Raw genomic sequence first — 16039 nt, 5'->3', positions numbered from 1 at the left:
AAAATGGGTCGCCGAGTGACCATTCATGCCGCAAAGATTTAAGTGCCATAAATTTTATTTTTAGGATTTCAGTTGCACGCGATATAAAATTGATGCATTGTACTTGCTCACATTAATTTCTTTCTCACGCAATTTTCGAAAAAAAGCGGAGCAAGTGTGTACGATTGTTTCATCAATACTCGATGTATCAATATTCTTTGTGTCTTTTGATCAGACATTCCAGAATTACTGGTGTTGCATACGGTGCCGTCGAACAGTAGGGTGCAGACTGTATTATTCACGCAGTGTGTCTGCTCGTGGAGCCAAGAGAGCCAAACTATCTTTACGATTGTCAAGCTGATCTTTTTGTACACGATGCCGTTGCTTTTCATGAGCGTGGCGTACTGGCAGATTGTGCGCGTTCTTTGGAAAAGCGATATACCCGGGCACAATTGTAAGGAAGATTTCAGTTTAATATAGTTACAGTAATTATCTAACTGATTGTAAATGACATAATGCATTTTTTTCATCTTTGTTATAAATTAGAATTTTCAATTTCACTTTTACTTATTGAGAACTCTTGTTAAATAATAACACTCTATTATATTAATTAAAGTTTAGAACCTTTTTGATGTCAATAGCGAACATACGTTTCAATGTATGCTTGAAAATTTCTCTTGGGAACCTGAATGCAAACAGAAAAAAGTAGAAGAATTCATCTTATCCATTGTGTAATATTGGAACGTATAGGATAAGCCAAATATTGGGCCAATAAAATGTTTCTTGTCGTTGCTTATAACAATTCGAAATAAAGTATAGACTCGGAAAGAAATATTTGTTTCGAGCAGACAATAAAGAACATTTGTGAGAATTCGCAAATGTTCTTTATCGAATGCATAAAACTTTATGTAATGTTTTATCGAAAATTATGAAGTAAATCCTTTTTTGCTCTTCGCAAAGATCTAACAATGAAATATGTTACATCTATACATTATATAATCAATATACAAAATAATTCGTGGAACAATTCAGACTATTTAGAGAGTTTCACGCGCGATAAATGGAACGTACATATAAACTCATGGAAGTTCATTAATTTCACCATGTCATCTGCAATGCGAATACTAGTTTTATATAGTATAATTGAAATTGAAATAAAATTGTTCATATATTACATTTAGATTGTAATAAACAGCTTATTTTGTAAGGCAATTTAAATCCCGTATCCTATCTGCAAAATTGCATTGCATCGATAATCGAAATCTCGAAGTTTATTGTTGTTGCTCTTTCAATGTGCCGATTTTCATTCAGCGTTTACTTCGTAGACGGCTGTCATCGCGGAGATCGTGTATTTTGATTATATGTATTGAGGAGTTAATAATGTAATATTCAATTTGTAATTTATATAAAATTATGTAATAATCTTGTAGCGCAAGCCTGTTTTGTCTAGTATCTAGTTAAAATAAAAAAAAGGTCTCAATTATCCGATCTGAATGCGAAAAATAGCTCGTCAATATTAATACCAATCTATATATGTATACATGTATGTATAGAATCGTATTTTTTAAATAAATTTATTAACAATATTAAAACAGCTGAATTTTGCGGAAAAGCAGATCAAAATCAAACAAAAATTGCAAATGTAACTATAGCAATAAAAGTTTAACAGCTATATGATTTTAAAGAAATTTATATTTCCCATAAAAGTTAATAAGGCAGATTAATTTTAATTTATATTTTTTTCATTGTACACAGAAAGAGTTCTCAGTGAATTTTTACCAATTTATTTTCGTCATAATTTATTTTAAGATACACAAAACGTTTATTTAGAAATAAATGCAATATTGTCATTTACATTGATAATATATAACCCATTATTTCACTTATCGGATATTGTTAAAATTTGTAATTAAATTGTTTATACAAACTTCGATCGTGAATACTTCTTATCATAGCTGAAAAACAATCATTTCGGTTTCACGAACTTTAAAGACGAAACGTATCTTATTTCAATTTGCATGTTTGAAATAAGATCGTTAATTAACTAATCATTTTGCATAAATTTTTATAGTGTCTACCAGAGTCTCTAATTCAACTCAGGTCCCGCTGTCTGGGGGTGGAAACCCGGAGGGTCAACTGAGATCTCGAAGGAAAGCAGCGAAGATGTTAGTCGCCGTAGTCATTACATTCGCGATATGTTTCTTTCCGGTGCATTTGCTTTCTATCCTAAGGTGTGTTTCGCGGCAGTAATGCGTTCTAATATACTCTGTATTGTAGTAATAACATTTTAACTAACCTATGATTTTCATTGACATGAAGATATTTTAACTGTTACAGTAAAATGCTTATTAATTTCGATTTCAATGTCGATTTCGTTTGTCGAATGATCGACATCAGAGTGAAAATTGCATTATTATTATTATGTCGAGATATTATTTTTACAAAAAAGACAGACAGTAGTAACAATAAATCCTCTACACGTAACGTATCCCATTTACTTGATTTCATTAAATTCACAAAATCGGATTAAATACTATATTACGAGCGTTGAATTAAATTAAGCGGTAAAAATCAAAAGCTGATAATTCTCTCATTGTTTCTGTAACGTTTTGTATTTTGACATGTATTTTATTTCATAAAATTTCATTCACGCAAATTAATCTCGTAAGAATAATTGTGACATAAAATCCCGGCGAATACAAAATATATATGTAAAATAAACATAGTAAAGAATTTATAATATTTCCAATTTTTCGGAACACCAGGTGTCCCACCAAAATTTTTTTCCAATATGTAAATTATTCCAATATGTAAATTTCCAAACTGTAAATTATTTTGGTGTTATATCGACTATATTTCTTCTTGTCCTTTTATCTCAGATAATCTGTGTAAGCGTCCTCTCGACTTAGAGCCATTTGTTATTCACAATTTCTTTTATGGCAATTTAAAGCCGATTTTATAGAGATTATCGTTTTTTGTTCCAATTTTCAATGTATACCATCACATATTTATTAAAATAAATTTATTTCACATATTAAGTTTAGTTTTTTAAAACTTGGATTTTTAATTTCAATCGCTCATAGTTTAAATGGTAATCGGATATTTTTATTATTCTTATTAAGAAACAATTTCAAATTAATTAAAGACATTCATCAGTAAAAAACAATCTACGGAAATCTGAGTTATCTCGTATAAAAAAATAATAATAAGATAAATGAGTTAAAATAAATATTATTTTATTTTAAAACAAAATAGAAAAAAAATTAATTGTAAATTAAAATTAGATAACTGAACGTTTTATACAAATTGCTAAGTATTACATTTTAATAACACCAGTACTGCCTGTCATTTTATATATAAAAATTATCTTAACGTAATAATAAAAAGCAATTTTTTATTTAATATTTAACGTTGATGTAAAAAAAACATATATTAAACAATCATTTATAATCAATATAAATTTATTGTTTTAGATGTACCGTAGCGTTACCCTCGAATCAATGGACGATCGCCATTAGTCTAATCGCCCATTGGCTTTGTTATTTCAACAGCGCGGTGAATCCCGTCATCTATAATTTTATGAGTGGTAAGGATTCGCGGAGATATTGACACGACGCTTTCTAACACACAATGCCTAACGTTACGTCTCTCGAACGCCGTCATGTTAAAAAAAAAAAAAAAGAAAAAAAGAAAAAAAATCTTCGATCCGATCGAATTTATTCTGGTATATCCCGCGCATACACACGGATATATACGGTAATATTTTTCGGATGTGCGGAGGCGTATGCAAAATTACCGAATGTACGAAGTGACTTCTATTAAAATGCATGACGTGTCCGAGGTACGCAATGCTCGCCTACCGTTGTTTCGGCTGTTGCTTAATTCACCACGCGAAACTAGTCTGTTCTTCACGCTGAATTAACTCCCGCGGCAACGGTTGCCAAAAATCTCATTTCATTTTTTTTTCCTCACTTCTAAAAGACTGTAACGAGGAGGAGGTACCCGTTGGACTTTAAATGAACTCGCGCAAATCGTAACTAACGCAACGTGAAAACGAGTCATCTAAACGCTTTATCAAACACACGTCTAAATTTGAAAATGGAATTTTTAAATTAATTAGAATTGAATTTGCCTTCCTTTGTATTTCCTTTTATTGAGAGAAAGAATCATGGAAGAATGAACGGAGAAGAACATGAATATTTTTAGAAATTTCCCTATCAACTTTTTTACAAATAATAGAAAAAATTGTGTAATTCTCTTTCTGCAATTTTAAAACTTTACTTAATTTCAAAGATTAGCGATTTAATTCTACTTACACGAAAAAATAGTTTTGATAAAGTTTTTTAGCTAGATGCAAAAAATTTAGCTAGATGCAGATCTAAAAAGAATTTTGAAAGAATGTTGAACCATCAACAAAATAATTATGTAGGCCATTCAAGTTGTAAGAATGTTAAATATTTTTTTTGTAGCATTGCTCGTCGTGCTTGAATATCCTTTGTAATTATTTTGATGGTCCCCAAGCAGAACAACAAGTCAAAATGACATCAAAGTGATTCACAATTGTGTCAAAATGACATCAAAATGAATCGTAATTGATTGAAAAGTGACTTTTAATGATCATTTTGCAGTCACATCATTTTGACGTCTTGATGACTCCCTGTTCTGCTTGGGTCTGATCGAATTGTTTTCAGGTGTGCATCTGTCTAAATTTTTAGATACTTTAATAAAAACCGTTCTTTCCGTGTGCATGAAGCTTATATCGTTTCGTTTGGATTCTACAAAATATTAACCCTTTATCTACACCGTACAGGTCCATTAAGTCTACATGCGTTTCCGCGAGAATACGTGTACAAAACTGATTAAAACGGCGCGTTACTGTAATTTCATAATACTGTATATGCACAAAGTATCACGCAATCACCGTGCTATATTTTAATAGCATATCCTGGAGATTAATTAAAGTAGATGAGCCTAATATGACCCGTAAAACCGTTAAAACTCGTAATTACGCGACACGCGTACCAATCTGTAATGTATTGATATCCGTTATCATGTTGGATTAATTTTCTGCTCGGCTGATTGTCAACGAGATCTAAAGGTGATATTCATTATGACGCGGACGTGGCTATATTCAATCAAAAACGATAATCGATGTCGATTTGATGCCGATTTCCTGATTTCGATATTAAGTCGACATTGATTTGATTTTAATGTTAAATCGACATTTCATTATCGTCGTTTCTGGTTGAGCTGTTTATGTCAATAATCGAAAACGATTATTTTAGTCATTTTTTAAATGCTCTTTTACGTTAATAAATCGGACTACGTTCTTGACCATTTTATTTATAAGTAAATTAACCCAACCAATCATTTATAATTAGTTCGTTACTCGAAGACAATTAGACATCGAGAATTTTTATTACCAAGTATAAAAATAGTATTTTTTTTAAATTTATTTAAATTGTGTCTGTGGGAAACGATGATTTTTTTTGTTACGTCTCTACCTGTCACTCTTAATTTTTTTTTATATGTATTTTTTTATATGATACGATACATCATGCGTCTGTCTCTTTTCATATATGTACATTTTTACGTAAACATGACGTAAAAATAACGTCAATATTTAAATATTTTAGAATACGGCTTTGAAATACAAAATTAAATTTACAAAATAAAGAAAAAAATTTGAAATGTAATCTGTACATAAATATGATTGAAAATCTTTTTAATCAAACTGAACTGTTTTCTGCTTATCAGACTTTTATGTACCAAAGTAAATTTCCGTATTTCTGATTGTACAAACATGAAGTATTTTTTGCATTATTTACAATTAATTTACTACCGATTGATGCATTTCACGTAAGAAACGAAAGCGCTGCAAAAAAACGATGACGTAACAGAAGTATCGAGTTATAAACAAGCAAGCTTATAAAATGGGAAGAGATCAGTTATTCGTTATAATGTTTCAAATGCCACGACTGACTGACTGCAACAAGAGATAACGCAAGATACAAAACGACAGCAATGCTTCTCGCGCAATCAATATTGCTGTCAGTACAAAGTTCTCATGTTTTAGGTATGTATTTTTAGAACTGTCGTGTCGAGATCGCGTTATCATACTATCAATACGACATTAAATTTATTTCCGACATGATTGAAAATGTTTTCAACGCAGCATTGTACTTTAACATAATATGCAACTGTCGTAAATTATTCTACAAGCTAATTTTCCTAAAATATTTTTTTATTTTGTTTTTAATCTTTTCAAATCATAAGAAAACTGAAAATATCAGTTCAAACAGTTCGCATAAATAAATGGCATTTTTCATCGAGCCATTAGGTACCGCAAATCAAAATAAAAAATTATATCTCACTCACCAATACGATGCGAATGGAGGGATTGCAGCACAGCTCTACATTGATCTGTAAAATACGAATATCCATGTTACAACAGCGCCCACAAAACAGTTAATAATAAAAGTAACAATTGCGTGCGTTGAAAGTTTCTTCTTTTCTTCAAATAGAAATAATCAAACAATCATATTGCTTTTGAAAAATAATTGATTTTGCGCAAACAACAATAAATAACGTTATTTATATTACATATATCCCATGGTTGTTTGCTGCCTCTCCTATCCTGGCGGAAAAAATTATACGCAAATTTGAAAAAATTTACATAAAAATGCTTGAAACACTTTTCTAATTTCTTTTTAAATTTTTGTACTTTTTTCATGTGTCGCTTCTATGATTTCTATGAATTTTTTAGTGAAACGACGTCAAACTATAACTTTCTACACATTTAACTTATTCGGGTGAAAAAAATTTCTATGAATTATAAGTACGGAGTTCTATACTAAAAATGGAACTCTGTAGAAATTATTTTTTTTTTTTCGTAAAAATATTTTTATTTTTAAGTAGAAATTTATATTTGAAATTAACGAAGTGTCCTAGTTCTAGCATTCTTTTATAGACTTTTGTAGCATTTCTTAAATTTGTGTAGAATTTTTTCCGCCAAGGTAGGACTGTCTTTCTCCTTTGTGATTGTCGTTGCACAGCACAACATTCGTGACAACGTGATTAATTGCTGATTGCACTCCCGATTTTAATCTCACGCAACGCACGCTCCTTCTTTTTTCAACCTCAGTAATGCCTATTGACTCTCATGAGAGTCGAAAACGATCACGATACGTATAGTCCGATGACCAGAAAAACAGCAACTGGGGATTAATTGCATCTTCAACGAGATACTAGTTCTTTTTAATTCTGTCGGCCAATTACGGGCGAACGCACTTTTATATCGCAATAAAAAAAGTAAAATGCGAAAATATCGTACGACGGTGCGAGGCTGCGAGATTGCGACGTCTCTGCGAATTAATGAACATGATGAACGAATTTCGTACTGCACAGGAAATTCGCGAAAATCAGCGCGTGGCAGATTTTCACGGTGCACAGCGATGACCTGTTGCTCCTAGCATTTCCCGCACGTATAATAATAATAATAATAATGTCGAATAATAGCTAGCCTTTTAGATGAATTGTCACCGCGTATTAACGGAAATCCCCGAAAGCATTTGTCGCAGTTAAAATGAAAGGTAAATATCATCGCAGAATGAAATATCCGAGAACGTTACAGCTTCGCTGGATGTCGGCACGATAAATTTCGACTGAGTAAACGCTACGAAAATAACAAATCCGTTGGTTATAACCGAGTTAGTTCATGATCCCGAGAATTAATAGTCGTAGTAATCGCGTTTTGCGTCTCGTCGCAATTCTCGCGGTGGCGAGAATGAATGACCCGCGAAGCAGTTCGTGCCGTCCCATCGAGAATCTCATCTTGCAAATGATAGCGATAACGATTTTAGGTTGTAAAGGTATTTACGCCTACGGAACAACCTTTCTCTTTTTTCTTTTCTCTTCCCCCTCTTTTCTTCTTCTTTCAATCCTCTTTTTTTTCGCTGCCTCGGAACACCGAACACCATAGCTGCCCTGGAGGAAAAAATTCTGTAAAATTTTACATAAATTTAAGAAATACTACAAAAATGTACAAAATTTACCAAATCTACAAAAATTAACAATATCTATTAAAAAATGAACAGAATTAGAACATTTTTATATTTTTATAGTGTATCGTTTTTGCGATTTATAAAAATTTTTCAGTGAAACTACGTTAAACTACATCAAACTATAATGTTCTATACGTATTTTCAAGTCACTTATTCTGGGAAAAATTTCTATAAATAAGTAAAAGTTCTATTAAAAATAGAACTTTGTAGAAAGTAATTTTTTTGTAAAAAATATTTATCTTTGTAGCATTTCTTAAATTTACGTAGAATTTTGTAGAATTTTTTCCGCCAGGGTATAATACTTCCGTGTTATAACACGTTACTCTATGAAATCCTGATAAAATATTCAAAATATTATTACAAGAGACACACAAGAGGGACACAAAAGTGGTGTCGCGTGTCGAGTGTGCGCGCAATAGGGCTCAAGTACTTTTATTTATACGCGAGCCGCTTAGTTGAGAATATATCTCGGATTACAATTACTCGGATACAATTCTCGGATTAAAATATATACGTCAAATATTCTGCATATTTCATGATCGTCGTGATACATTTCATGTTACATGAAGGATACTACCTATCATTTTTGCGTTTTATTTTGTCTATTCAATATCGTAATTATACATTTTTTTATACGCATATAATTACGATACACATACACTGACAAAGAAGTTGTTAACTTGACTAAATTTTGTAACTCCATTAAATTTTTTCAGTTCCAATATTATGTATTCGACTGAAATATATAAAATATTCAAACTTAAGTGTTTATATATTTAACTATACATACATATTTAACTTAAATGCATAAATACTTGAATCGAAGAAATTGAATCAAGTTGAAAAAATTTATTCAAGTTGACAACTTTTTTCTCAGAGTGTATAATTTATTTTATTGTTTCGTTTATTGAGAATTCATGGTTGATCAATTACGTTATTTATCAAGAAATTATTATTAAAAATTATAAATTTGAAATTATAGTAATTTTGACTATTTTCTATTAAGATTTTCAAGTTGCATTAATCTCCAGAATAAGCCATTAAAGCATTGTACAAATGTTTGTAAGACCTGGGTACGGTGTGACCAAACAATTATACACTTATTATTAGTGTCAAAATTAAAGAATATGATTATTAGATTTTTGTAGAAAGTTCATCAGTCTTTAAACTGTTAGAACTTCATAAAAAAAATTATACAATCTTCTTGAGAAAAAAAACTGTTGCAGCATCAATAGCATCAGTTTTATTGAAAGTATTTAGTTAAATTAATAACAGTGTATTGATAAAACAAAAAAATTAAAAAGACAATAACAAATATAGACAAATAAATAAAATTTAGATAATTATATTTGTGATTTGATGTTTAATTGAATCAAACTACGTTTTAATTGATATTACAGTATTCTTTCAGTGCAGGCTTATTTTAAAGAACAAAACTCTTTACTTTTACCTCCTAATGCCTATTTCCACCAACGCAGATTAACTTTGATGTCAGTTTAACTTACTCTTTTTTTCTTTAGTTCTAAAAATTGGAAAAAAATAAGGAGTAAGTTAAACTAAGATCAAAGTTTGGTGGAAATGAGTATAAGTTAATTTTTCTCAAAGATGTTTTATACTAGGAAATGAGTGGAAAATTTAAGAAGGATTTAAATCACGAAAGTTTGATAAATCGAACGACTTTACGGAGTTGCAAAATTTTATTTTGCAACTCAAATTTGTGAGATATAAGTCCGACTTCCTCGTGATGTACCTCGAGTTACATCAGCGATACACCTAACATTTTTGTGAAAAATTATTTAAAAAGCAATAAAATAGCGAAAAAATCGCAGATCAATTTTTCAAAAGTCGTTTTAAAGAGCAGACTTTACTTTTTAAATTTATGCTAATATGGGTCACAAAAAATGTCTTAACTACTCCATAAATTTTTACTTTGCGAGATTAAATTTTTCTTGAATGTCCCTTCACTTTCTAATATTATATAAAGCTAGATCTTCTACAAAAATAAATTTAAGGAGATAAAAAATAGAGGTCTTTTTTCTTTAAAATAATCTTAGGAAGATTGTACAATTTTTTCATAAAGTTATAACAACTCAAAGATCGACGAGATTTCTCTGCAAAAATTTAATGAGTTTTTAATTTTGGCATTGTGTACGTATTAAAAAACGTTTTCGGGAGCGCGTTGGATTGGATAGAAAACTCTCGAAAGATTAGAAAGAAGGGAAGTAAAGAAAATGTCCCGTGTGAGAACAGAAAACGTGACGATTTAGTGGACCCCAGGCACGTTTGCGAATTTACGATAGGATTGAACGCGTGACACGTGGAACGTGGGATTTGAGCGAGCCACCGCGCGCCGGTCGGCAAACGAGAGAAATCCTCGCTGTAGAGAATTCACGACGCGTTGAAACAACAAAAAAAAAAAAAAGAAAGAAAAGCTACCCAGAAATGACTCGGTGCTCTACTTTGCAGGTAAGTTCCGGCGGGAGTTCCGCCGTAGTTTTCGGGAGTGCGGCACGCCAAGCAAGGAGCGGGCGATGACGTTGCCAGCAACCTGTCGGCAGCCGCCACCGACTAGCGATGAGTACACGAGAGGGTACCGCACGAGTTTGCGAAATCGACTGGTTTGACAGCGCGAAACGAAGCTAGTACCGTGGAAATCGAAAATACTCGACCACGTGGCACCTAGCGTGCGAGTGGCGGGTGCCGTGGCCGAGACGGCGTTTAACGGCGAAATGAGAATGGGATCGGATATCGACGCACGTGCTTAAACCGATCGCGACTTAGGACGAGCGACAAGGGGTGAGCCATAATACGTAAAATAGTAGCTGGCCTCTCTCACCTTCGATCCCGTCGATAGTGAACACTGACGAAGCGCTATTAAAATTCCACTGCTACCCTGCAAACAAATATGAATTGAAATAAATAGAAATAAATTTACTTCGACATTTTCGAATTTGCACTTCAAATTTTTCAAGTCTATTTGAACCCAAAAACAATATAATATGGATATGAATACATTCAAATTCAACATGATAAATAAAGGAGTAGTTCATTTCGTATTTCATTTGAATTAAAAAGTAACATAATGAAGACGTGAATGCATCCGAATTTAAAATGACGAAGAGCGCATTTCGTATTTCAATTCATTTGAGACCGTTTGAATCAAAACGTACTCCGAGACGCTAAAGCGCAAACTCGGATAAATTAAAATAAATTGAAATTTTCAATTTATTTGAATTTATTTTCGTTTGCTGGGTAAAGCTTGCTGATTAGATAATTAAGAAACCTATGGATGAGTAGGACCTTAATTGAGAGATCGTCGATCAAAATAATGACGTTTCAGATTTATCTATACAAATTTATTCATGATTTGTTGTACTATATCGATTGAAATTAGTGTTCTCGAAAACAAATAATCAAATATTTCGGATAGTTTGAATCTCAAGATTGAACTTCAAATAGATGAAACTTTTCAGACTAAAGATATGTTCAAGCTGTTCCAACTCACTTCAAAGAAAGTATTATAATTCGAAATTATTATAATTTAAACCTAATATTTTTACATAAAACAAACTTTTCAATTCATTGATTGATCAATCACATTATAAGCACAAATGCAGTTTTTACAGCAAAGTTGTATTTGCGTATAATGCGTACGATCAATGAATTGAATTAAAAAACTCGCTTATATTAATATGTTATAGAAAAGAAAAGACTCGTGCTCTAAGCTAAACTGCTCTTTTGTTTCCAATGCGTACCTATTGTGTTTTCAATCTCTTTTTTATTGTCCAAACTTCAAACATAATGAATCGATATCACAGAAATATTTGAACTAATTGATCTTTTTTTTTTATTTCAAACTCTCCAAACATTTTTCTATTTCCAGCTATCCGCGGCGAACTAATCCAAACATACAATATGTTCTTTTGTCTAATTGTAAGTCTTAATTGAAACAAATGTGAGATACCGTTTGATAGAGCATTTCAGATGTGAGAAAACACAATAGATAGATTTTTCTGTATTATTATTATATTACAGACTGCCATTACAGAATGACGATGCGAAAAATATACTTTTAGTACGTGAGTAGACGAGATTGAAGGAAATAATATCGACGCAACGGATTATAGAATATTGACTTACTGAAGGATGATCGTGCACTGATTGCGCTGCACCTCGATGAAATAACAATAGCGTCAAGAGGATTTCACATGATTTCCGTTCGTTGATACTGAAATCACAATATTAACGTCAGTATATGTGCGTTATATCAATCATATTATTTATCAAACACACACTTATATAACTTATATATTATTATAACTTAAATATAAATTATAATCTACCAAACGCAATTATATGTATATAAAGACGTTAAAAAAGACCCAGTAAGCAAAAAAACATTAATATTAATAATATTTAAAAATATTGATTTCATATGAGTTTATGTGATACGTTTTAAAATAATATTGTATAAATATTTCAAAAAGATTAATTAATAGATAATTCTTTTTTTAAGATTTTTAAAATATTTTGAAAACACAATATTCAAATTATGATCAAAGTTTATTTGTATTGACGAATACAATGTTAAATGCAATATATTTGATAGCATCACAACATTATTGTTAATAACATTACAACATTATTGAATGTTGTAATGTTATTACAATAACATTCATAGGATTAAATAAGTTAATATATTTTCTAAAATTAAATTAAAGTAAATTCCACATAAAATTAATTTAGTTACGTTAAATGCCTAAAAAATTCAGTTAAAAGTTACATTAAAATTTAATTTAAGTTAAATTAATAACACTTAATTTAATTAATCTTTAATAATTTAGTTTTTAATTTTAACTTGTTATTTTTAAAATCAACTTTTATTTATTAATTTTTTTCTTAAGTTAAAAATTTATTCGTAAACCAAAAAAATATAAAAGAAAACAATATATTTTTACTTGTAAAAAAACAATATAATTTCTTTGTTATGCATATAAACTTAATTTACAAATAAAATATTAAATTCGTTCAATGATCCATATTATAATTGCTTTAAATAATTGAACTTTTAAAAAATTACGATTTTCTAATTCAATATAAATAATGTTTTCCAAAATTAATTAATCTTTTAAAGTTATAAATTACTTAAAACAATATGGATCATGAAAGTTAATATTTTATTTGTAAATTAAATTTATATAAAATAATAAAGAAATACCGGTTTTTATATGGAAATGTACTTCTTTATATAGTTTTTTTCCTTTACATAAATTTTTAATTTAGAAAAAAGTTAATTAAATAATAAAAAATTAACCACATTAAATTTATTTTTTAACTTTTTCTTTCAACTTTTAATTTTTTAATTAGTTTTATTATTCTGCTGCTATTAATATATTCAAGCAGTAATGATTTTATGCTTACTGGGGATGACACTCACGTTTCGCCGCGCGCAAGAGATTCGCTCTCGAATATAACAATACAAATAATAATCATAGTTATAATTATTTTTGTCAAACATTAAGAAAGAAACAGGAGAAAGAAAAGCAATGAGTTCGGAAAATTCGATGTAGGTGTGCATTTCATTTGGAGCTCGAAATGCTCGCATTATTTATCCTTGTTCAACATTCGCTAAACAACAATCGGATGAAATCATGTTCTATGAGCATCGTGAGCGTCAGGTGAAACGCGCTCTGGAGCGAATGAAACCGCCATCTTGCGCACACGCAAGCGTCGAAAGACTTCAGATCGAATTAGCAAAATTACCAAAAAAAGAGAATTGATGATGATTGATTGACGATTGATACTAATTATCGAAGTAACATTGCGTCTCGGATGCATTCCGGCGAGAAGGCAATTCGATGCAGCCCGGGACGATTTCGACCGGCTCCGTCTTACAGAGTTACGAGATTTTTCCTCGGACTTGCGTTTCTCGTCATTATCATGGTGATTTTTCCCGGAAGAAGCTGAAAATACAGCGAAACTTTGTATTTTTCTATTTTAAAAATTACCGGCATGACTCATCAACAATATTATCTTAAACTTACTTCCCCGCCGACCCTCCTGATCGCAGCGTATTTTGCCAATATGTCGAAATCGAAGACGCTGGTTAGCGTAACGGACATTTTCGAACGCGACCATCGCGCCACCCATCCAAAATCACAAGTATAGAGTTTCTTGCCGAAATCGACCAATCGCGGCTCGACAATTTTGGCGCCGTTTTGCGTCATCCCCTCGCGCTAGATGTAGCTCGGGTGCACAGTGGCGCACACTAGAGTCCGTTCCCACGCGAGGAATCGAGGGCGTTGCAAACGGAAAAGCAAAATTCGACCAATCGGACAAATTTAACATTTGCCTATTTCGGTCCGATTGGTTAAATTCCAAGGTCTGTTCTTTTTCAGCTAGACTTTTTTTTGGTCTATGACGGAGAGGAAGAGGGAAGAATGCAAAAAGTTGAGCCCAAAAAGAACACACTTGTAATTCCCAATTCGCGATATAGGACCGGCCGGTTACACCGACTCCGATTAAAGTCGACTAATTAAATTTGTAAATTACCACATACGAAATTTAAAATCGAATCCCTAACCTAATTATTCAATTGTTTCGTTACAACCTGTCGCTTCTTTTACCCCTGCTCCCCGCCCAGGCAACATGCGTGTCAAAATCGGCGTAAAGTGTCTCGAAGACGTCACCGAGATACTCTTTTATACGAAAATCATCAATCGGGACGTAAGACGTCCCAAGAGTCTCGTCTGTCTCGATTTTGAACGTCATGTCGTCTGGGTGCGTATGAAGTACGACGGGAATGCGATGTTATTCGCGCGCGACAGCGACCATCACACGGCGCTCACTATGCGATGAATCTTGGCCCCTCCAACAATTTCTGGCGCACTAGGATTCACTTTTGGACGATCAAAGCCGGAGAGGAGACAAAGCTGCCGAGTACCGAGCAATTCGAACGCGCTACCGCGGTCCCATCGTCGCGATACGTTGTCGGGTTTCAGGATACAGCAGCCTTCGAGAATCGCAATATCGTAACTTTCGATATGGCAATCGACGCGCGGGCCAATCGTGACTATCGGATATAACGCAGCGCACGAAACGGCGGACCAATCGCAGCGGTCGATTGATAAAGGAACGAAATTTGAAATATTTCGATGAATACCGCTGATACGTTCGACGATAAGCGATAATTTTTTTTAACGCGATTTCCGATATGAGGATGATACATTAAAGTATCAAAATGTGAAAACCATAGACTAAGGTAGACGGAGTTTTTTTATGAAAGGTAGCTGAGATTAGCGGTAAGGGAGGACTATTAGTACATCCTCGGTTTGATTCGAAATTGTTCGAAATCATTCGACTCTTAGCTGTCACTTCAATTCAAACTGCGTACAGCTTCGTTGCATTTTGTGATTATTCAATTATATACTTTTGTGCTTTTTTGAATATTTTACAATGAGTTGTTGCATTGTATCTGGATGCAGTGATCGAAATAACTGCAAAAGAAAAAATTGGGAGCAGCGAGAAAAAGAAAAAGAAACAGGAAACTTTTTATTTTATTTGTAAATAGAATATATCTATTAGTTAATTTTTTAAGTTTGCAAGAAATTTATTATTTAATAAAAAAATTATGTTATACGTATTTAAATAGTAATAATAATAAGGTATTTAAATAATTTGTAATTTTTAGATTACGTCCTATCTAACGGTATAAGCTCCGTCTACCTTAGTCTATGACAAAAACAATTTAAAATTCATGTCCGCGTATACTTGTCTATTTTCATCGTGGAAGTAACACGCGTTACTCTCAAACGTTTGAAACATTTGAGAACCGATACGTAAAATTATACGCCTAATTTTCGAAGTTAGCAACTAATTCAAAGATTTTCGATTATTTCATTCTTTCCCATTCGTTTCGATTCTTCTTTTAACGTAATTTAATAATTTATTCTCTTCAGTGAAATTTTAATCCTACGGAAAAGACTACAGATATGTTA

At 31.9% G+C, this 16039-nt stretch overlaps 1 protein-coding gene and 1 long non-coding RNA gene across 6 annotated transcripts in view; one reads left to right on the top strand and one right to left on the bottom strand.

Annotated features, from left to right (window-relative positions):
• Window positions 1-16039, top strand: part of LOC105197452 (orexin receptor type 1) — a 48351-nt gene that overhangs the window by 30367 nt on the left and 1945 nt on the right. The window contains exons 4-9 of one of the 5 annotated variants that reach the window (XR_003268264.2): window positions 215-433; window positions 2051-2210; window positions 3453-3565; window positions 10509-10838; window positions 11926-11975; window positions 12078-12271. Coding sequence is in view for 1 of the 5 variants with exons in the window: in XM_011163810.3 (XP_011162112.1) it covers window positions 215-433; window positions 2051-2210; window positions 3453-3565 (492 nt within the window). In the remaining 4 variants the exon portion in view is untranslated. Of the gene's footprint in view, window positions 1-214; window positions 434-2050; window positions 2211-3452; window positions 3566-10508; window positions 10839-11925; window positions 11976-12077; window positions 12272-16039 lie in introns of those variants that run through there. The other 4 variants (XR_003268266.2, XR_003268265.2, XR_003268263.2 and 1 more) reach the window with 4 other exon arrangements.
• On the bottom strand, window positions 6356-12270 carry LOC105197451. The gene is made up of 3 exons (XR_850817.3): window positions 12183-12270; window positions 10879-10935; window positions 6356-6402 (listed from the first exon to the last, which is right to left on the bottom strand). It is a non-coding gene; the product is annotated as an uncharacterized LOC105197451 (long non-coding RNA).

The sequence above is a fragment of the Solenopsis invicta genome, chromosome 2, assembly GCF_016802725.1.
Source record: "Solenopsis invicta isolate M01_SB chromosome 2, UNIL_Sinv_3.0, whole genome shotgun sequence".
Classification (NCBI taxonomy): Eukaryota; Metazoa; Arthropoda; class Insecta; order Hymenoptera; family Formicidae; genus Solenopsis; species Solenopsis invicta.
The sequence above is the reverse complement of the archived record's forward strand: the minus strand, read 5'-3'. Positions and strand labels throughout refer to the sequence as shown.